Source organism: Lytechinus variegatus, chromosome 10 (assembly GCF_018143015.1).
Source record: "Lytechinus variegatus isolate NC3 chromosome 10, Lvar_3.0, whole genome shotgun sequence".
Taxonomy (NCBI): Eukaryota; Metazoa; Echinodermata; class Echinoidea; order Temnopleuroida; family Toxopneustidae; genus Lytechinus; species Lytechinus variegatus.
Window position 1 is genome coordinate 21,333,448 of NC_054749.1, and position 24,560 is coordinate 21,358,007.

At 36.2% G+C, this 24,560-nt stretch overlaps 1 protein-coding gene across 4 annotated transcripts in view; it reads right to left on the reverse strand.

Annotated features, from left to right (window-relative positions):
• The window catches only part of LOC121422476 (probable helicase with zinc finger domain), a 41,225-nt gene that overhangs the window by 9,623 nt on the left and 7,042 nt on the right, over nucleotides 1-24,560 (reverse strand). For 2 of the 4 annotated variants that reach the window (XM_041617546.1, XM_041617549.1), the window contains exons 2-15: nucleotides 23,223-23,564; nucleotides 18,595-18,762; nucleotides 16,114-16,173; nucleotides 14,589-14,787; nucleotides 12,386-12,560; nucleotides 11,623-11,812; nucleotides 10,488-10,595; nucleotides 9,321-9,922; nucleotides 8,314-8,658; nucleotides 7,767-7,871; nucleotides 3,843-4,049; nucleotides 3,192-3,416; nucleotides 2,257-2,404; nucleotides 1,421-1,714 (exon numbers count right to left, since the gene is read on the reverse strand). In XM_041617546.1, the coding sequence (XP_041473480.1) occupies nucleotides 1,421-1,714; nucleotides 2,257-2,404; nucleotides 3,192-3,416; nucleotides 3,843-4,049; nucleotides 7,767-7,871; nucleotides 8,314-8,658; nucleotides 9,321-9,922; nucleotides 10,488-10,595; nucleotides 11,623-11,812; nucleotides 12,386-12,560; nucleotides 14,589-14,787; nucleotides 16,114-16,173; nucleotides 18,595-18,762; nucleotides 23,223-23,564 (3,168 nt within the window). The remainder of the gene's footprint in view (nucleotides 1-1,420; nucleotides 1,715-2,256; nucleotides 2,405-3,191; nucleotides 3,417-3,842; nucleotides 4,050-7,766; nucleotides 7,872-8,313; nucleotides 8,659-9,320; nucleotides 9,923-10,487; nucleotides 10,596-11,622; nucleotides 11,813-12,385; nucleotides 12,561-14,588; nucleotides 14,788-16,113; nucleotides 16,174-18,594; nucleotides 18,763-23,222; nucleotides 23,565-24,560) is intronic. The other 2 variants (XM_041617548.1, XM_041617547.1) reach the window with 2 other exon arrangements.

Here is a 24,560-nt window from a genome sequence, read left to right on the forward strand (position 1 = left end):
ATTACGATCACGATCGATTACGGCAATACGTAATTACACCACACTTTTATACCGAGTTTAGCTTCAAAATGTCCCCTCATTTTATCAAGAAAAAATATATTTATGTTAATAAAATATTCTTAAGTTGATAACAGTTCAATCAAAGACGAGATGGAAGCTATCATAGTGGATTTTAAAAATATATTGAGTGGAATTCTCTTTGTGCACAATCACTAATCAATATTTTTTTGTTTAATTTTATACTTAAATCTATGTAGTCATCGCACTTTCGCATTGCATATTATCATATATTTTTTTTTTTTACGAACTTCCGAACCAGGCCTTTGCGTTCGGTTCGGTCCGGAAGTGCCAAGTTCGGCGAACTTCCGTTCGGTTTGGCGGTTCAGCTGCAGCACTTTATTAGTATTCTTTCAATTAATTTTTACCTCAAATAAAATGATATGTTCCATTCACATTTTCAGAAATTGAGCAAAATGCGATTTGTTCCAAAATCTGATAGCGAACAGTCGTAAGGTGTGCGGTGGCCTTTAATGACATCTAGTACAGCAGCCATCTTGCATACCATTAGTTGTACTCTTGAACTACTTCATGATTGATCACTTCCGACTTAATGATAGAGTCTGAGCATATTCTCTATCTACTCAACGAGACACATTTGCTTGAAGATCATGTGATTTGTGTTGCTAAAAACATACATCACAAACTAAGAATTTCTTCCTTCAAATTGAATATTCTCTTCATGACTATGATTTCATTAAGTCTTACAATACATACCCATGAAAACAAACACATCAGTTACGCTAAACAATATTCATGATACAAATATGTTGGCAAAGGAAAAAAAAATTTTAATGTGCAATACCTTCCAAGCAATATTTTCCCCATTAAGACAAAGCAATAGAATCTTCAATCACCTGCATGGCCATTGAACCATACACCGATAACTGTACTCCCACTTTAAAAAAAAATCCTTTTTCAGGGATTATGGTGTTGCTGGCTTTCCATAGCTATTACCTAATTATATTTATCATGCAGGATGTTGAATGAAACCTACATTCAATTGTAAATCCAGCATACCGCCTTAATTATTTACATATAATTCCTTTTAATTTGTTCTGTTATTATTGTCATCATGAATTATTTTGAAATACCTTAAACTATCGTAATCATGAAGATTTGATTCAATAATACATAATTTTTTCAATGAAATAGAAATAAACAAGCATATGGGCCCAATTCAAGCATTAACAGGGTGTTGCAAGAAAGTTGAATTGCAATGGAAGGCAAATGGACTACAATTTTTGTTAGATCTAAGAAGTTATGCTTGATGTTTTAGTTTCTACTTGATTTGGAATTGAACGCAAGTTTCTTGCAACACCGTAATAGAGAGATTCTCCTGTACACTGATTCTTGTAAATACCTCTGCATTGTTGTAGAAGGAGATACTGTTCTTTTCCTGGACATCCTCACCCCTGGCAGTGAAGAACGTCAGTGGGTACCACTTAGGATGCGGAGGCTGCTTCCCAGACGCCAAGAGCTTCCCGTCGTAGAACAGATCCGAGGTGTAGTCCACGATGGCATCATGAGAGCGGTAGTTGGCACACAGAAGGATCTTGCAGGGATGGGTGTCGGGGTAATGGTCGTAGAGACGCTCCAGCAATGAGATGTGGAGTTTACGATCATAGACAAATTCACTGTGCACTTGCGGGCTGATCTGTGACATACGCAACAAGGTTTCAGAGAGAGAGAGAGAGATATATCAAAGAATGTTGTATAAAAAGAAACTTCTACTTCTGACAGTTTCATATTATAAGTTCTTAAAGGCTCCCTCATTGTTTTCTTAACTTCTTTTTAAAAGACCAAAAATTGTGATTTGACCCTGATGCTGGGCATGCATAGTGTCACTTTCCTAGAAACAATCTACCCTTATATAACGTGCGTAACAGAAATGCTAATATCTCAAACATCTACTATGTTTCGTTTTCTATCATATTTTGTTGTCCACATAAAAAAAGAGAAAACCTTTTTTTAACAGGGATATCAACCTTGAAAAAAACATAGTATCATTCTCATGAGAGAAATGCTTTTATCTAGGGTGAAAACCTCCAATATTTTGGGCTGAGAAATATTACCTTTCCTATTATAGTACAATTAGGAAGAGCATTTTCCAAAACAAAACGCAAAATCTATGGCAAAAAGTAATTAAAGAAATATTGCAAAGTTTAGGAGCTGGCAATTCTGCCTCATTTTACTGACCTGCATGTAATCTCCTGCCAGAACAATCCTGGTATTTTTGGTCGCGAGGGCTAGGGGCATCACTGTCTCACACTCCATGGCTTGAGCTGCTTCATCCAGTAGGATGTGAGTGAAGTAATCTTGGTCTAGCTCCAGGTGGGTCAGAAATCTAGTGAAGACAAACAAACAGGAATGAAACAGGGCTGGGAATGATGGTCTTTATGTTAAATGCTGTCCATCCTTTCTGGAGAGTGTGCAGTAGATACGTGACATGCTTGGGAGGTTCCTGTAGAAAGACATTTGTTAAGGCGCACACGCGAAGTGCCCAATAAAAAGTGATGTCTGCTTTCAAGATGGATAATTGTGATGATTTCAAATAATTCTGGAAAACATACAAGCAAAGGTTGAATGTATGAACTTGATAAATCTTGTATGGCATCTTATAATTTTTTTTATAATATAACAATTTTTGTGAACAAAAGAAGAAGCCATCGTTGGTGATGATAATTGGCAAACATACAAACATATTTGATTAGTATGTAAAATTTCAATTTTAACCATAAGACAGGGGATAGAATCTAACTTTGGGAGCAAGAAGACCAGAGTTAGACAAATGTAAATGAAAGCTTGAAATATCTTTTTTTTTCTTTTGTGGAAGCCTTATGGTCTAGTGGTTCTGTCTTTTGCATTTCAATATCAGGGTCATGGGTTCGTATTGCAATCATGGCTTTCTCTTCAGCATGGGATTTATCCACACTGTGCTGCACTCAACTCAGGTGAGGTAAATGGGGACATGCTACGATTCACTCCTGAAATGCTAACGAGATGTAAAAGGCTGAAGGGCTAAAGCTCTGGTAACAATATCCAAGTCCTTTGGAATGGCACAGGGACACTATATCATATTGTCATTTACAAGAACTGCATATTATCATTTATCATTATTTTATTGTCTTTACCTTGAGGTACTGAGTGTGGCAACCACCACCCGATGCTTTTCCACCTGTTCCTTGGTAGGCATGACAAACCGGTCCTCCCCCTCAGACATGCAGCAGTAGAGACGCACCACAGGGTGCACCGTCGGCACCCATCGGTCCTTGAAATAGATCCTCAGGGGCTTGGCAGCGGTGTTACCAGACTCCACAAAGGAGTGGAAGTAGTCTCTGATGTATAGGTCTGCGGCACTGTGAAGATGGAGAAAAAAGAGACAAGGGGGTGAAGGATGGGATACTGGAAAAAAAGTACAGATATGTATATTTTCAAATATTAAATTAAGCCCAGAGACAAGAGCTTCAATAAATGGAAGAAACACCAAAGTTCTGAGGAGAGCTGGTGGGTTGTTCATAAGTTACAAATGACTTTATACATGACGTGTGAACTTTTCTTGTGCTGAATGATAAATTTCTATGTAGCTGACTTAGCACCTCAGAACGTCCTCCAGTCGTATGTAAAGCCATGGTTAATGTTAAAACTAGCTTAATAAAACACCCACCTGGGGTGCAAAGAAAAGTGATAAAATGAGATCTTGATTAGGGAGCAGCCCTACCCGTCGATTTCAGCATTACATTTATCAATCAAAGAAGAATAGACAAGGATACACCCCTCCTTACCTGTTGGAGTGGGTGCAGATAAGTATCCTTGTCTTGGGCTGTTGCAGGATGAGCCTGGTTGCATGGGCCAGAGTGTAGGTCTTTCCAGTGCCATAGGGACCAACAAGGAAGATTGGAGGAAGTTGATGGACTAGAGGTGTCGTCATGGCAACGATGGCTTCTCTCTGTTTGCTGTTCATCTGCATGTCCATCTTATCACTCCATTGCCTGGAAAACATGAAATAGGGGTAGGAAAAACTCTCTTAAAATACCTGAACAATAATCGCATCAAATTCAACCTGCCCAAGCATATCAGGTACCTACTTACACCTGGGTGAATGTGGTAAATACGTACCAATTTCTTACCCACATGGATTTGCCCCCTTGCAGACTTGCCGATTGTTCCATACATCCTAATGGCACACTTTACAATTAACACTCTTAACCACTTGGATTCCAAGCCCGCGAACAATCTCTATTTGTTATGGATCACTTCTAACATTTTTTAATTGTATAGATGCATTGGGTCCGACACTCCTCACTGGTATCCCATTGCTCTTGGGTGCAGACTGGCAAATATAGATTATTATTAACCATATCAGACATCTGAGTAGGGCAACTTTGAAACATTGTTGCCTGCTAAGCCAGGGGGGGGGGCCTCGGAGGCCCCCCCCTCAACGAATCGCGCGATATTTTCGCCGTGCGAAATTTTTTGACCACGCCGCTCGCTGAGTTTTTACTTTCAAGTCTTGCGCAACTTTTGAGACCAATTTTGCGTCACCCGGGTATGTGGTTCCGAAATTACGCAACATTATGTAAGTGCATGTCAGACCGAAAATTGCTCAAAAATGTGATTTCGTGTACAAAGTCAATGCAAATTGTGTTTTCAACCAAAATTCATAAATGTATGATTATTTTTAGTTTGCCAGTCTAAATGTATTCATTTTATGATTTTTATGATCACAGAAGAGTCCCCAACAAATTTCATTGAAAAAACAATGAAAAACAAAAGGTAAAAAAAACAAAGAAATACATAAGAAATTGCAAAAAAACAATATAATACATAAGAAAATGATTTGATATCACAATTTTTTTCATGTACTCTTGCTAAGGACACCACAAAGAGTTTCTATACCAAAAATTAGTACATTTGGAGCTTTATTTAGGGAGTTAGAGGAAAAAGTATGATTTCGCATACTAATTACGCATAAATTAGCATAATCACTTATTAGCGATTCGCATGAAATAAATTACTATACAATCTTGTAGATTATGTCCCAGACAACCCGCGTGCTAATTTTCGGCGCGATCGCGCAGTCAACGGCCGAAATCTTAGGGGGGGGGGCCTGGGAGGCCCCCCCCCCCGGCCATAGGAACTCCCAAAATACCCCGGCCTAGATAGGGTTAAGACTGGGATCAAATGACCGGTCAATAAATTCCAATTGTTTATCCACGGGACCAATTTATTGCCCACCAGGGTTGGCGATTTTTTTGATTTTTTTTTAAAAAATCAAAAAAATCGGATTTATTTGATTTAAATCAGATTTTTTTTTATTTTTTTAAAATTCCTTCTAAAAAAAGGGTAATTATCCCTCCCCCCCTTACTCTTACAATGACATCAATATTGATGTTATACATTTCACCCCTAATATTGTTCTTTACCACATATTTTGTAATTAAAATCCAGTAAAAATGGACAATTAAAAAATAAATTTGAGGAATCATGTATCTGAACTTAATTCTATCATACATAGGCCTATGAAGGAATATTCCATAGGGAATTCCCAGTGAGTAGAGAAAATTCCCCTCTGGGATTTTTCATTCAAATATTTAAAAAATCCAAGAGAAAAAATCCCTTATCAAAACTGCCAACAAACCCTTTGCCAATTACTAGTATTCATGTATATTGTAAGAGAAATAATTCAAATCAATGATTTTTTTCAATTAGTCACAGCTTTACAATAGTCAAAGAGAGACTACAACTGTATATGTTTAGGATCTTTTTGATAAAAAGCTCTTCTCTTGCTACAGATATAGATGCAAAACTCTCAGTTTTGGAGAACAATATAGGAGATAGCTTACCGGTAGTCAAAGGGTGACTATACTACATTCTGTTACTGTGATTTTTTTACATTAATCTACAATTTTTATTCCCATATTCTCTACAAAAAAATCTGTTTGATCCATGAAGTATGAAAAAAAATCTACTTACTTTTAACTTAAAGGATAAAAACTGCAAAACTGCTTAAATTAAAACATATGTATTACAAAAAGAAGTATTTTATTTTAAATGAGACACAGCTTACAACTGCCAATGATTGTAACTGAAGTACCTGCATCTTAACATTAAAATGCAGTGTTAAATGTTTATTCTGAGTTTTGCAAATTGTTGTTATAGAGCTCTTTCCATTATTACATGCAGATACAAAACTTCCATTATTTGTAGCACTGAACATAAAATGGGCTGCAGTGACTTAAAAGGTTTATAAGAGAAAGCTTTTCTCAACAGTCAAATTATGACTGTACTACATTATGTTAATGTGATTTTTATAATTATGTTATTCAAAACATCAAATTTATGATAAATGTAACAATACGAAATAAGAGGCATGTTAAATATGTTGATTACATGCAGGTATCATTTTTTTTATTTTACATGACAGAAGTAGTTATGTGTAGGCGAAGGATCAAAACTGGAAAACTGCCAACAAACCTTTTCTCATTGACTTTTATGTATTATATATTTTTTTTACAAACTGCTCTCTGAAAAGTCTTTGGATTATGTGAAAACTTTATGTTAATAAAGAAATTGACTAATAATAACTGACAAAGAATGTAAAATTTCAGAAGAAAAACTCGACATAATTTACAAAAAATGAGTACCTATTGACAACATACATCTGTAGTTTTTAAGGAATTACCTGATTTTAATTTGTTTTAAGTAGATATGAAGACTTTGTTGATCTTTTATTGATATAAAGTTAAATCAAAGTTTTTCAGTTGACTTGCTGAATTAAAACTGCATTGAACAAATACTTTGTCCATGATTTGTACATTTTTCAATGAGAGTGATTTAAATCAATGATTTTTAAAAAAAAATCATGGTGATTAATCGCGATTTAAATCACGATTTAAATCAACGTGATTTAAATCCGCCAACCCTGTTGCCCACTCAGGAAAATCAATGAGAAAATGCTTGGAAATGTAGCAGGCAATGAAAGGCAACGCTAATATCCAGGTATTCTACACGTTTTTTACGCGTCCTTAAACCGCACAGTGCTATACGTCATAATGGTAATCAAGTTGAGACAACGCTTGATACTGCGTCCCTAGGCCAGGGACACGTCATTTCAATTACGTCACAATGGTAAATTTCAGAGGCCCAGTCGATCTGCTCAACATGAGAAACTAGATTCTCATTCTAAAAATTTAAAATATCTAAATTTTAACGATTTTTGCTCCAGATGTCTAATTTGGTTAATAATAGCAATATTGACTGGCCTGGGGGCGAAAGGACATATATCACCCTCACCAAATTGATATCACCCTCGTCTACGACTCGGGCGATATATGTCGTATCGCCCCGAGGCCAGTCAATATTGCTTTAATATCTGTTTTGCCAAAACATACTACTTCCGTGGTAGGATTTGCACCCTGGACTTTGTTGGTTAAATGACTGCTGTTAGGTTGATCAATAACACTTCTACCTGGATTTTTTTTAGATACTATACCAAGGCTTTTAATAAGAAAATATTTGTTTATCTTTAAGTACTCCATTCCTACCAGATTCCACAATTTACATACCACATTTGATAGAGATAACTATTGCACCATAATAAATAAACAATGTTTTGTTATCTTACATTATCAAAATACATTGAAAAAAAAACACCTAAGCTGGAATTCTAATAAGACAAATTAACATAGATTTCAAAGGAGACTTACTTGTTTGGGGTCCATGGAATTTTGGCATTGGAACGCACATCAGGGAAGAGAAGGCTCATATCTGGGACCTTGTCCACTGCATAGTGCATTTCACACAGGTGTAATCTATGGTGGAAGTGGAAAATAAATACATCTTCAAGAATGATAATCACCATAGAACAACACTTAATTAAATATTGTGTATAGAAATTAATGCTCATCCAGATGCAATTTCATTAATTCTCTTATCAAACATTCCTAATCAACCTATAACGATATCAACAATACACTTGATATTCTGCTTGGGATCTGGAGATTGAAATTCACAACTGCTAAGTTTTGTGTACATTCCCAAGCCTTGACAACTCAATCTAAAATTGTAAAGTCATAAATTAATTACATTTCATCTAAAATGATGTTATAAAGAGAAACTGTGTATGATAAACAAGGTTCTTTAGTTAAAATTATGGAAAGCAAGCAACGTTATAATACCCCGAAAAGAATTTATTAATAGCATCAGGGAAATTCCCTGAAATATCAAATTTTCAGATTCTTAACACTTCCTTACCTACTGAGCTGGAATTGTAACTCCACTCTGATCTGCGAGTTGTTCTTCAACTTCAGGTCATCAACACACTCCTTACTCAGGGTCATGTAGATAGAGTCCTTGCTCTTCTCTGTGATAGGTGCTTCATAGACCTTCTCCGTTGTCTTCCCGTCCTGGACGGGGGCCAGGAGCACAGAACTGCAGCTGTTGAGGATCAGCCGGCCACCTGGAGTGTCGTCGGATAGGTCGTCGTTGAGGTGCATGAGGGCGAAGAGCTGGCCATCCTGAGCGTAACGGGCACCGCTGTTCCGTGACGGCACCAGCATGAAGGTGGTGGCCATCTGAAGTGTTGTCCTGATGTTGAACCTTCAAATTAAAAATAACAAGAGATACAATATTTACAACCGACTGCAACCTTTTGGACATGGTTTGCAATAGATTTTCAGTTACACTTGATTTTACGGTTGATGGTATATTTTATCTTACAGAACCCAAATTTTACATGTCATTATCCACAAGATCTTCAAATAGTAGTTTTATCAATCACCCATCATTTCATAACATCTGAATCAAACAAATCATACAAAACAAACCACATAGTCATTTGATTTTGTCATCTTTACCCTGACACATCTAACATTTCAAAAGATTCATGCCATGAAACATTTTACTCTCATCTGTAATGTTGAGCTTACATCAAAAACAGATCAATGTCTGCCAGAAATAGTTAACACATACTATTATACTGCAAATAAACAGCTGGTCTAAGTTTGATCTGGGGATGTCCTGCAAAGATTAAGTCAGACTAAAAGTCATGACTGAGTGCCAACATGCACACAATATCTAATGCAAATCTTATTTCATTAAGTACATCCTATGGGCATGATCTCACCAATGCAGTGATGAATTCTACATCCATGCATATACCACACACAACTGGGAATTTAAGAGTGATTTTCAGTCAGACTTAATCTATGTGAAAAACCGCATGGTGACAGTTCCATTTGTGAGACGAAGGAACAACTTACTTGCTGATATCTCTAAACCTGGCTGTCTCCTCAATGTAGAGCAGATCATGCATCCTGTTCTTGTAGTTATTCTTGGTGATTGTCTTCTCCAATACCGAGCGTTTGAAGAGCTCTTCCGTCGAGTGCGGAGGGATGTAGAACGAAAGTAGACCTTTATCCTCCTCTGTCCCCATCTGGATAGGCGGACTGAAGTTCACCACCGTCTTGTTGGTTCCGTCCCAGCGCTCCGTCACACACATCATGGATTCCCTCACCTCCTCCAGCTCCTTCTGGTCCATGGCGGACACCGAGTCCACAGAGATCCTCTTCATCAGCACCGGCTCGGTGCCAAAGTCAAAGACGACCGACTGACGGAACGTGCCGAAGATCTGCGAGGTGAACTGGATCTTGACCCGGTAGATGCGCTCTTTGGACTTTGCGCTGTTGTAAGGGTTGATGTTGTTGTTGTTGTGGGAGCTCATCTTGCTGCTCCACTCTTGACAATTCTCCGGTATATCCTGGGAGCTCTGACGCTTGGAGTCACCCATCAGGATGCTGGCGATGCTGAAGTGCGGTCGGTGGACGTCGAAGAAGAGAGCCACTCGTTGGAGCTGTTTGCTAGGCTGTTATTGAGTAAAGAATGCAAATTTATTCGTAATTGAGCTTATTTGTTATCATTGTATATTTGCACTAAATTAAAGAATTGATGGATAACTGAAAAGTAACTTTACTGTATATAAGTATGATGTGAGTCTTCCTACTCTTGAATTCATCTTTTTTCTTCTTTTAAAATTCAAAGGGGTATCCCAGCCTAAAATCAATATGAATCAAATAAATAGAGTTGAATTACTATTATTACAATGATTTGTTCAAAGGAAATAGAGCAGTATTTACTCCTCATTGAATGTGGAAGACCACTATTGCTGGCACTTAAGTTGTTAAAAAAGGGAAATGCATTTCCTACACACATGTACAAAACATGGGAAAAATGACTTTAATTTACGTTTTGCTCTTTCAAAAAATAATCCAATTAAACTTTCTACATCATATCGATTTCAGGCCAGAGAACCCGATCAGTCTTTACATAGGAATGCAAACACACCAACAGACATCATTTCAACAACTTAAAGTAACACAATCAAGTATCAAGACCAAGCAAGGAAATTTAGAAAAGTGTATTTGCTTTACCTTACAATGTAGTGTGAAGATCCAGGAATGTGCCGTGTTCTTACTTGATACTGTGACATTGGATTCAGAATTGATGCTAACCTTCACATCATCAATTGATTCACTGAGCTGGAGGAAAAATGTAAAATAAATCTGTCAAATGATGACGTTGATGATGATAATGGTGATGATGATGAGGATGAAGATGTTGATGAAGATGATGATGATTATGACAATTAAGATGTTGTAATGATGATGATTGTGAAGATGATGATAATAATAATTTGTATCTTTGTTCTCTTTATTCGATATTCTATACACGTATAGTATTTTTATGTATTTCTCACATGTAATCCATCCCTGTACTTTATCTACGTACAGGTCACTTTGCCAAAGTCAAAGCTATTGGGATCACAACAATCTGTTTGACTGAGAAAAGATATCATCGGCCCCAATTCACAAAGGTGGTTTTGAAAACCATTGGTTGAACCCATAGTTCAAGCAGATTTCCTGTATAAATTACGCTTAATTTAGCGCGTATACTGAAAAGTGTCCAATACTGATGCACGCTCTTGTCACAATGAGACAAATTGACGCATGTTGCCATGGATAAGTATGCTATTTTATTCAAGAGTCCACTATTTTGAATAGTGGACTCATTAATTCAAAAGAGTGGACTAAAGGAATAAAATAGCATAGTCAACAATGGCAACAGGCGTCAAATTGGTGCACTGTGACATAAGCGCGCATCAGTATTGAACACTTTTCATTATACGCGCTAAATCAAGAGTAATTCATACAGAAAATCTGCATAAACCATGGGTTTTCAAAACCATTTTTGTGAGTTCGGGCCAGTAATTGCATAATATGGGCCCTGTAACATTAAACTTAGCGACTGATTGTGGGGCTAATTTCTACAATTGATTGCATCCAGTATGCTGCATGATCAATCATAAAAGTCAGCTCCATGATCAATTGCTAGGCTTTATGTTACAGGTTCCCCTATGAAAAACTCCTTTGACTTCAGGAAGTATATAGTGTTATGGAAGGTCAACTAATGCAAGTTTGACCTTATTTGTTTTTTTTATTCAAACGTGAAGTAAACGAATTGAAGAAATGACATAAGACTCGCATTCTGGGGTGGATTGAGACCTACCACATTGAGAGGAGCTGGTGAATTCATCCACTTCTCAAAAAGTTGCTCTGCAAAACTCATTCCATGTATCTGTTTGTCCCTCGCTCGTTGGTATTTCATCTGCCTATACCTGTAGCGTTCCTTCCACTCGGCTAATTCATCCTCACTATGGGCGTATGGACATTGTTGACCAAACCGGCATTTCAGACGACTGCAAATGAATCAGTTTATAATTATAGTGGTCAGCATTTGCAACGATTAGATGTTTATTTGTTGCTCTTGAAAATTCCATTTGGTGATGCTTCCTTTTCACAAAATGCCAATTTAAGATATCATTGTACGTCAAAAATTCAATGTATGTTTCTGCATGCAAAATGGGAGTAAATTTCTGTTATACTTATGAGACTAATTTATTTCAATGAAATAGATATCCAACAATGATAGCAAGCTATTAAAGAGCATATTAATACTCTCAATCTAACTTTGGAAATTAAAACATACATCGTAATCACTGATAAATATCATGATTTTATTATCCTCATCGCCTCATATCATTATCATCATCATAATCATGTTTATAATCATCATCATCACTGTCATCATCATCATCATCACCGTCGTCATCATCATCATCATCACCATCATCATCATCACTGTCATCATCATCACTATCATCATCATCATCATCATCAACATCATCATCATCATCATCATCATCATCATCATCACCATCATCATCATCATCATCAACATCACAACCATCATTATAGTCACCAGTACTCACTCAGCACAGAGGACGTATTCCTCCCCCACGGCACCCCTAGGTGGCGGTCTATGCTTCCAATCCCGCCCTTCGTCTGATGATATGATAGCTCTGTGACTCTCACTCATACTATGGAGATGGAAATCCACCTGGGTTGAACATTGCACTTGACAATAGGAACAGAAGTTTTCAGAATCTACAAAAAAAATAAACATAATGGAAAATATCCAACGAATTGAAGAAGATAGATGCACATGTAGGTTACTATGACATGCATCTTCAGCTCTAGAATAGACATCAATTGTAAGTTTTCTTAACTAAAATTCTCCAGTAAAGGTTAAGGTTTATATTGTTCCATCCTTTCTTTTTCTTTGTTCTTATGGCGCTTGTCGTAGGTAAGGTCACATGTAAAGTTATTATGAGCAATTCGTCAAATACGGCAATGAGTTTCTCAGACGACCATGAATGATCTATGGTTTTTCATATTGATCAGGGGCAGATCCACCATTTCAGAATGAGAGGAGGGGGGGGGGGTAATGACATCATAATGTGACATCATAGTCAGACTATTTCATGGCAAGTTACCCTGTATATTTACAGAAATAATATTGTATTTATACCCCCCCCCTCTCTAAATTACAAATACTTCATTTTGACAAAAGTAGGTTTTTACTATAGTTAGATTTTGATGTCACAAAGCTACTTGCATGAAAAATATTGACTTAAAGTGACATGTTTGTAGATTCTGGATCACTTAATACAGATCTCATATGTACATAAACTAACACAATAAAGGAAATAGTGACAGGTAATTCAAGTACACCTGCAATTTTTTTTAATGAGAGGTCAGCAAAGCCAACAATCTAGTCATTTTGTGTATTAGAGCACATTGATCACTAACCTACATCTTAAATTACAATGATGTCACCTTTGCAGATAATTTGAAATTCCCTTATAGAACATGATTACAGTTCCAGAGATGCCAACTTTTGGAAATCAGAATTAGGGAGGATTTGCAACTGCCACCAAATTATGTGCGCGTAGCGCACATCTCGAGCGCAGAGCGCTCGACCCTTGCGGCCGGGGTCCAGGGCCCGCCTTAGGGCCCTGGAAGCTCTGGGTTTCTAGATGTTCTCTGGTGCAATCTGACCCTTATTTTGGGGCATTTCACATGTTTTCAAATAAAAATTGCTCCCACTTTTTTAACATAAAAAATATCAAATATACATTCTTACATGTAAAAAAATGCGGGGACAAAAGAAGTAAAGTACCTGTTCAACAATAATAATTAATAAGGAGGAATTATCACTATCGGCTATAGGCAGGTTATGTTCCACTATAAATCCAGTAAAGAAAAGCTCAGCGCTGGTCCCTTGCTTGGTGAAATAAAGTCAACAGGGTACTAGTGGAGCTCGAAGATCTTGTCTTCGTAATGTCCGTAGGCCTATGCCGTTTGCTCCGGCTCCCGAACGGTGCTTCCGAATATCATCACGACCTCCGTACTCAACTGAAATGTCCACGCTGCAAGTTGCGCAAAATGCATGGTAAATTCCTCTTTCCGACCTCCGAATACACAGGTACTGGAGACTGTATTCAGTCTTATACTTCTGAGACCATTTCTTGGTCTTCTTTTGTTGATTTTCCGCCATTTCGTGTCAATATCAACCCATCAATACGCAAAATCACACACCGATATTCCACCGCACGACTCGACAAATCCAGTGGCCGCGAGCGCACACGCCTTGCAAAGCTAGCCGGGCCTACCGGCCTGGTGCATAGTGGATTCCCGTTGGGCATATCACATGCACCAGCTTTTCGCTGCTCCTTATTTGTCTACCTTTAACACACAGAATTTAGGAGCAGCGAACCTAATGGAGTTACTACATGCTAAAGTTAGCAGACGATACATGTCCTTCCAATCCAATTTGATCAATTCAAAAAAATCGTAATTTCGGGAGGATAAGGATGGTAATCGTAAGGGCGGGAGTTGGGATGAATTTTCGGGAGCCTCCCGATGAAATCGGGAGGGTTGGCATCTCTGCAGTTCTTAAAATATTCAATTATTTCACATCGCTCTTGTCCTTCCTCTGTTTTTTTGTTAAACCCTTCACCAATCCATTCTCCTATTTTTGTTCTTTTTACTTTTAGAACAATTTTTCTGTTCGAGTTGGATTCCCAAATACACCAGTTGAATATATCCAAGATCAATCAATGAATCACTCACTCTCTTGCTTACTGGCATCTTTTTTATGCTTTCCCTCAGATGCTGGTTTGCGTTTACCCCTCTGGTGATGAGAGGAGGAGGCCGAGCTAGCACTACCACCACTGGCTCCTTGGCCTCTTCCACTTGACTGAGAGGGGTGTAATGACGCTTCCGTCCCATTCTTGTCTCTTGCTGATGTGTTTCTACTAGTTGATGGGTTCTGTAAGATAACATGAAGAGTAAATGTGGGATGCTCACCATTTACTGAAATTGATTCTACAATAGATCATCAATACATATCTATATATATGAATTTGATTTCATCTAAGATGAAATCAAATTCATGTAATATCTATTTGGTCTTTGGCTTCTTTCAATCAATGAAAGGGATGGTCCAAGCTGAAAATATTTATATCTTAATACATTCATGTAGAGTAGAATTCACTGAGCAAAATGCCGAAAATTTCATCAAAATCGGATAACAAATAATAAAGTTATTGCATTTTAAAGTTTAGCAATATTTTGGGAAAACAGTCGTCATGAATATTCATTAGGTGGGCTGATGATGTCAAATCTCCACTTTCCGTTTTCTTATGTTATTGCATAAAATCATTATTTTTTCATTATTTCATACTTGTGTGAATAATATGTCTCCCTTGTAATGAAATAAGTTGCAGCAATAAATATATAATGCACTAAATCAGTTGTCAATCCAATTTTTCTAGTTCTTGGAGGAAATAATTTGAATAAAGCTAATATCATGTAATAAATTACAAAGGAACAAGTGGGGATGTGGCATCATCAGCCCACCTAATGAATATTCATGACTGTTTTCACAAAATATTACTAAACTTTAATATTAAATAACTTTGTTATTTGTTATCTGATTTTGATCAAATTTTCAGCATTTTGCTCAGTGAATTCTACTCTATTTATTAAGCTACAAATAATATCAGCCCGGACCATCCCTTTAAGACTTTAAGTAAATCACCCACATGCATCACACCCTTGTGGATATTAAATATCTTTTAATTTTTCCAAGAAAGATTTAATGGTCCATATCAAACTACAATACAGAAATATCTGACTGGAATAATTTTCTAAAAAGTACTTTGATTTTGTAGAAAACATTGTTTTTACAACTACCGGTATAGCAATCCCTTTCAATTATGCAACAGTATAAAGATTTATTGCATCAAATTGAAAGTGACTGCTCATTTTTCACATTACAATCCATTTTCAGTTTTACTTTTTGATACAGCTGAGATATTGTTCAAAACTAAAAAAAAAAAAAGAAGAAGATAAAACTGACAAAAAAGCCTAACTCAAATTAATTTCAACAATTTTTGTCGATTCAAATTTTCTAAACAATGAACAAGTATACTGTATTTTGCTTGTGCAACTGAGAAAAATAAACATATGATGTTTGAATTCATAAAAAGGTCACAACATTGAGAAAAAAGTCTCACAATAACTGGTGTTGGATGAAGCTTAATAGCTTTTTTTCTTCTTCCTAAAATAACCAATACATTAGAGCTCTACTCACCTCTGTCTTTTCATCAAGTAATTTCTTTAGTCTGTTTACTTCTTTAGATGCTTGGCCATTCTGTATAAAGATATTTAGAAGTATAAATTTACTGATATTTGACACAAATAAATTTGATCTAGGACAGAGTCAAAAGAATTAAATGCCATTCAAACAAAAATTAAAGGCATGAAAGTTTACCTATTTTGAAACCTTTTTAATGTGTATTCAATGTAGATCTAGGGCCTGACTAGGCTAAAAAAAACTACCCAAAAATGAAGAATATCAATACAATAAAGGAAAATGGAATATAGATGGCCATTTCATGGATTTAAATATAGAAAATATGACATTTTTTAGCAACTTTAGTAAAAGGGTTTAACGTTTTTCAAATGTAGATGTAATGACTCAGGTGTAATTGGATCAGAAATATAAATACTTTTTGCATTATAAATATGAATACATGTAGGTGAATCTTGTAAAACACATGCTCATCCAGACACCATGTCAATTCAAGTATACCCATTTGTTACTTTGACAAAAATGTTCAAACATCTACACAAAAGTTTTTGTTTCATTGCGATATGCATCCTTAATAATCAATTCTAAATTATATTATGTATTTAAGATTGCAGAGATGCCAACTTTTGGAAATCAGAATTAGGGAGGATTTGCAACCGCCACCAAATTATGTGCGCTATGCGCACATCTCGAGCGCGGAGCGCTCGACCCTTGCGGCCGGGGTCCTGGAAGCTCTGGGTTTCTAGATGCTCTCTGGTGCAATCTGACCCTTATTTTGGGGCATTTCACATGTTTTCAAATAAACATTGTTCCCACTTTTTTAACATAAAAAATATCAAATATGCATTTTTACATGTAAAAAAAAATGAGGGGACAAAAGAAGTACCTGTTCAACAATAATAATAATGAGGAATTATCACTATTGGCTATATAGGCAGGTTATTATGTTCCAATATAAATCCAGTAAAGAAAAGCTCAGCGCTGGTCCCTTGCTTGGTGAAATAAAGACAACAGGGTACTAGTACTAGTGGAGCTCGAAGATCTTGTCTTCGCAATGTCCGTAGGCCTATGCCGTTTGCTCCCGAACGTTAAGTGCTTCCGAATTATCATCACGACCTCCGTGCTCAACTGAAATGTCCACGCTGCAAATTGCGCAAAATGCATGGTAAATTCCTCTTTCCGACTTCCGAACACACAGGTACTGGAGACTGCATTCAGTCTTATACTTCTGAGACCATTTCTTGGTCTTCTTTTGTCGATTTTCCGCCATTTCGTGTCAATATCAACCCATTAATACGCCGAAATCACACACCGATATTCCACCGCACGACTCGATAAATCCAGTGGCCGCGAGCGCACACGCCTCGCGAAGCTAGCCGGGCCTACCGGCCTGGTGCACAGTGGATTACCGTTGGGCATATCACATGCACCAGCTTTTCGCTGCTCCTTATTTCTCTACCTTTCACACAGAATTAAGTAGCAGCGAACGTAATGGAGTTACTACATGTTAAAATTAGCAGACGATACATATCCTTCCAATCCAATTTGAACAATGCAAAAAAATCGTAATTTCGGGAGGATAAGAATGGTAATCGTAAGGGCGGGAGTTGGGATGAATTTTCGGGAGCCTCCCGATGAAATCGGGAGGGTTGGCATCTCTGAGATTGATTTTGATTTACAATACTTGTTATTTGCCTTGAGACCTCCCACAGATAATAGGAGATTTTAGCAGTCATTGAATTAATAATCCAAAATAATTTTGATGTTTTTTTTTAAAATCAGGATTGTAATGTAAGGGGAGTTAAGGTAACAAAGAGCAAACATGCAAATAGCTCAATCCAAATTATCCGCCCTCTGTAACTATGTCCAAAACACATCGAATTCACATTATGTTTTTAATACTATGTAGATTTCAAATTGGCAACTGGGTAAGTAAATTATGACAAGGGGCAAGGACAACTTTCCCATAGGCCATGTACTTTATTATCAGGGATTTGTGGTTTTCTCCTAAGTACCCATTCCCCTGGGGCAGTAATCTGAATATAACCCATGTAGTATATTGTTTTATGTCCTCATGAAAGAAAAATATAATTTGAAATAAAACTTTTTGGGAAAATGACATTTTAGCCATAATATGTATTGGAGTACATGGAAGAGTAGTCCTTGCCTTACATCACTATGACATCCCATATGCGGCCAATTTGAAATCTCCATGGGTATAGTGATTACCAATATTTACAACTTTTAAAAATTCATATCTCTCTTTTTGTTTGTCCAATATTGTTCAAACTTTCACCTATCAACTTGTCTGATTTTTCTTTTCCTTATAAAAACAAGTTTTTATTTGGGTTGGATTCCCCTTTAATTTCAGGATGAAATCAATTTAATACAAATAGAATCTACAATAAATAAATAAAGATTCCATTGATGTATCATCCAACGGCAACAATAAGAATACCAATAAAAATACATCCGTCCTACCTTTGGTTCTGCGGAGGTCCACTGTTTTGCTGTTTCGTAGGCTTCTTGGGTCTTGCGTAGCTTGCTGAGGGCTTGGGTTTTGCGCATTAATAATTTACCTAGGCTACTTCTGGTTGGGGACATGGATAATAACTTGTTGATGTCATCTAGGGCTTTTTCATTTTGATCCTGTGGAATGAATATTTCAATTGAGATCAAAGGTCACAGTCAACTCCATTCAGAAAGATGATGAAATCGGTGGTGTGCACAAAGATTTAAATGTAAAATCATGCTCAGGTACCAATGCTACTTGTTATCTCTCAGCATGGTCTGACTAATGTAGTGACAGGTTATACATCATACACAAAGTTCTACTTGTTTGAATGAGATTTTACTTTTAAGTCACACTTTTGTCTTTGTCAAACACCACCTGGATAAGATTTTAATAAAAAGAATTGTGAAATGTACTTGAAGTTGTCTTGCTAGCATTATAAATATCCTTTTTGTTTTCCAACTGCAGGGAGATGAGACAACCTTGCAAGTGTTTCTCTCCCTGGATGACAAAGTAGTTGGCCATTTCACTGTTCAAGCAAATATGTGGCTATATGAAGGAATCTTAATATCTAATGTTTACCTTCACCTTTCATCCTTGTTCTTTATCATTTCATGGTGACAGAAACAAGTATTCAATGAACTTTTTGTTAATTCAAATACCCATCTGAAAAATACAGTCCTTCACACAAGACTGAATAAATACAAGAACACATCCTTCATTGAGTAAGATAAAAGAGATTATAATGACAACAAAAATGTGGATTGTTTACATCTTTACAGATAAAGTAGGCCAACACCTGTTAATGAAAATATGATGCACATGGATCTAGATCGTAAGTACTCCTACAATACATGAATTTTGAGAAAAACAAAGTTCATGTGCTATCCATGCACATGTAAAATGTACAGTGCATTCATACAGTCTCAAAGTCATAAATTGGGAGTGAAATGCATTTGTACAACCGCCCTTTCTGCATTGTATTTCTTCTGAAATCTACAGGTATCAATATTTTATTGCTTGGGGGATAAACAATTTTACTCTCATTTCCTGTTATGCTGCAATTTTCATTCAAAACAATTTCATTAAAATTTAAAGTCAAATCAAATCAAATCAAACATATTCATTACTCACATGATTGATTTTAAGCACAGTCTCTCCATCTGTATTATAAAATTTACTGTACATGTATCAGTCTTGGCTATATTCAATTTTTTTTGTTCAAAATTACCATCCTGGAACAGGGGACTCAAATTTCAACTCAACCATGATACTGTGTGGAAGTGGCACTTCTCATAGTAAAAGAAATGACCTTAGGTAATATTTCTTAACATTATGCTGGTCCTACACATTCACAACACAAATATACAGTATCTGAACAATAAGAGTAACATGTGTCAAATTTCATACATATACTCCGAAGACTCACATCGTACACAGACTGTACATGTAATTCAATGAATAACTTAAACAAGTGTAAAAAAAAATAATTTCAAATTGGATAACTGGGACACAATGAGAGTATAATTTGCTATGAGGATTGATGAGAAAATTTCAATCACAATTTTAAATGAAATAATTTCAACCCTTTGGGAGGGGGGTCCCCTCCCCCCTTCAATATTAACAGGTTGACCAATTTTGTCACTACACCGCTGCGTGAATTTGTTTGACTGCGCCGCTCACCGACTCATTACTTTCAAGTTGTGCCCATCTTTTGAGACCAAATATGCAACGCCTGGTTCAAAAATTCAAAAATTCTGCTAAAGATGTTGCAAAATATGACGCCCCAGGTTGCTGTACAGTGTATATGATCATGACATGTGTTATTGTGTTTATTATAACATAATGTACATGTAATATGGTCTACTGCAATAAAAGCCCAGAGACAATGTTTACTAGTGTTCACACTGACCTGTAACAGTAAATTAAGGTTATTCGCTTTATAGTGTGAACACTAACACGTCTCTAGGCTTTGTGCTGAGGCTTATTGCACCAAGTCTGAATAAGGCTTCAACAATTTTTAAAAATCCACAAAAAAATGGTCATTAATCACTAATCAGTGTTACCTACATATGTACCAAGCATAAACCAAATGATCTGAATCTAAACTGTAGCAAAATATGTGTCATACAGGAGAGGAAAAATAAGCAGGTATTTGTTGACATTAGCTTTTTCCTTGAAAGGAAGGTCTAGAGGGTGGGAGGATATCAGAGTCCAATCATAACATTAGCTGGGATTAAATGTTTACACAATGAAAAGGAAGTGCAGTTCCTGCAATTCATGGTGGTTTACTCTGAATCTGAATTACAACAGCCACTGCAATACATTATTTTCAATATTTTCCTTTGTTTTCTCTGCGAGTAAATTATGAAATGTTATAGGGATAATTCTCCTACATATATCTACTGCCATTGCAGTAATGCTACTTAAATAATTCAGAATCTCATGCTTTTCCCCTAGGGTGATACATGTATGTACATAGTCTAGTACCTAAGGAAAAATGACATTTTGATTATCTTCTGTTAAAAAAATGACACTTAAAGGGGAAGTTCACCCTGAAGAAAACTTTGTTGTAAAAATAACAGAAAAAATAGTAAAAAATATTGGTGAAGGTTTGAGGAAAATCCGTTAAAGAGTAAGAAAGTTATTAGAGTTCAAAGTTTTCGATTTGTGACGTCATAAACGAGCAGCTGCCCCATGTGTTATGTAATATAAAATGCATGAATTTCAAATTTTGTATGGTTCCTGATAACTTAATTTTGTTTTCTTTTCATGATCGGATGTGAAATGATTTGTCTATTGATATACAAAAGTTACAGTGAAAACCATTTTCAATTTTCTGAGAAAATGACATTTCATTGATTTTTTACCATTCGCTATGTAGAAATGCTGCTCGCATATGACGTCACAAATCAAATAATTGAAATTCTAATAACTTTTTAATTATTTGATGAATTTTTCTCAAACCTTCGGCAATATTTTTTATTATTTTTTCTGCTATTTTTACAATAAACTTTTTGTCAGGGTGAACTTCCCCTTTAAATGTAATGTAAGTATTGAGCAAAGAGAGTTCAGGGAATAATTTTACTTTACAAATTTTAATAGCATTTTTGGCCATGAGAGAAAAGTAATGCATTAGAGAAAAGCTATCAACTAAGTAATGTACAGTCCTATCTTTCAGTAATTTGGAGCAAATTGCGATGCAATACCCGGAAAATTATTCCCTAGAGTTGCCTCAACCCTTCATCACATATGCCACCTACAGTATTATATACATGTAAAGCGAATTAATACCCCAAAGGTAGAGGGAAATTAAAGGACAAGACCACCTGAACAAAAAGTTGATTTCAATGAATTAAAAAGAGAAAAATCCAACAAGCATAACACTGACAATTATCAAAATCGGATGTAAAATAAGAAAGTTATGGCATTTTAATAATTAACTTAATTTCACAAAACAGTTATATACAGTTATGCACATCCTGGTCGGTATGCTAATGAGAAGACTGATGATGTCATCCACTCACTATTTCCTATGTATTTTATGAAATGTAAAATTTTCTTATTTTCTCCTCTTTGTCAAGTGAAAAAATTAATTCCTCCCTGAACATGTGGAATTAGCATTGTTTAATACTACATGTATATGGTCCTTATTGTTAAATCTCTAAAAAATAAAATATTGTATACTATAAAAAAACAAAAGAGATAGTGAGTGATGGACATCATCGCTTGTCTCATTTGCATGTCACTGAGTTGGGTATATCACTTTTTTGTGGAAAAATAAGCGAAACTTTAAAATGTCATAACTTTCTTATTTTACATCCGATTATGATGAAATTTTCAGTGTTATGCTAGTTAGATTTATCAAATCAAAAATTTCTGGGGTGCACTTGACCTTTAATAACATTTCTATTGTTAGAGTGATTTTGTTCAAAATTTCAAAACTATTTGGCTATCAAAGCTCAATTTCAGTTCTGGTATAAAAATTTTATTTTGACAGGAGTGGTTGGAAGCCATTCTAAAGTGTTTTTCATTCCAGAACGCTTATTTAGAATAGCACAGTTGAATAAAAATAATTCAGGCATGCATTAAATTATATTCAGTCCCTTACCACATGCTTTTCCTTGTGTAGCTAACACAGGAAACAAAACGTGGGACCACATGAACAGGCAGGCATTCTTCAGCAATTATTCTGATATTTGCTAATTACTCTGTAATTTAAACACATTTTCCTAAAAAATTGTTTGGCATATCATTCATTTATAGTCTTTACCATTCGGTGCGAGTTTTGTTCAATTTTAGAGCATTTTATTTTCTGTTGTTATCAGTACTGTACATAAGTTATCTTAAAAATTAATCCTTTTCAAATAAAAACAACTTTCTATTTATATTCTTGGATTTTTACCACACACGTTCTGTATATGGCCCTTTGTAAAATTTCACTTTTCTTTGTTCTCTTCTCTTTTCTATTTCCAGGCTTACCTCAAAGTGTTGCATTGCAACCTTTCAAGAAAAATGGGGGGGGGGTGCCAACACCGCAACGATGCACTTCGAGATGAGCCCTTTTTCCAAGGGTGACATTCATTGAGAAACTTACCAACTTGAGGAAGCAGGTGGCACGTTTATTGAGGCAGGAGAGGTGGAGATCTCGAGGCTGATGGTGGGGGTTGGTTGAATTGTGGTTGTTCTGCTGCGTTTGGCTGTTATTACTGTGTCTGGGACTGCTACTTGTTAGATGTTGCTGCTGTTGTGGGGTCTGTTGTTTGGTGTTGCTGCTGCTGCGGCTGTTGCTGCTGTCCCCCCATGAGGAAGTTGTGGCTAGCTGCTGCAGAGCTTGGGTGAAAAGCTCTGCAGCCTGCTGGTACTGTTGCCGCGAAAATAAATCATTGGCCCGGTCATGGAGCTGTTTGTGCCTAGTGTCCATGGTATGCCACCGGACCTAGAAAGATAGAAAATAGACCAGGTAACCATTTTTTTTTTCAACTTCACCGAGCATCCATGAACTTGAAAGCTGCAAATGTTTAATCTTCAAACTTTAATCCTTGATACTAAAGCCTTGGTTCTTGTTTTTTTTTTCTAGATTACATTTTTTATACACATAATCTGAAGAGCCAAATCCAATCCTTGAATGCCCAAGTGCCCGAACAAGGTACTAGCCATGCTAAAGCTAAGGTAATAACATCATAATAAGCAGGGCTCACTGAGAGGACAGTTTTCAGAGCTGAAGTGGCTACCCTGGGTATATATGTTCATTAACAAATGTTTATAAGCTGAATCATTAATGTAAATGAATTTCTTTACTTTTCACTGAAAAAATACCAGTTTGATGCATGGTAGATAGGTATAGCATCTAATGGAAACCCGCTTGAATTGCTGTAATCGCAAGTGGTCATACATGTACATGTACTTGTCACCTGCTGTGAAATGTGAAGAAATGGGGAGGCCTTCAGATTTGGAATAATTGAATTTGGGACTGATAGAACCCTCGAAACACAGTGAACTAGTTGTTTATCATTAAGGCTACAGTCAGTACTACAGTACCATTTTTCAGGTCCATTTTCAATCAAATTTGATTTTATGTCTCAATGTACAGATTTTTTGTAGCTCTATATTAAAGATGATACCAAAGACAATTTGAAATTCCTATTAAAAAGTGAACTAAAATGGCAAAGAAATATCACTTTTTTTCAAAAGGGGTTGGGTCCATTTCAGTTCAGTTGCAAAAGGGGTTAGGTCCACACAGATTTTTTGGGGAAAAGAATATCTTTAAAAAATAAGACAGGTGGATTTCTTTTATACAAAATTTTATGTTCTCATGGTAGGCGATCATGAAAATTCAGTTTCGCATAAGATTATTGCAATATGGGAGAATAAAAAAAATATTTTCTTGGATGGACCTAACCCCTTTTGCAACAAAACTCTTCTGAAGAACTCA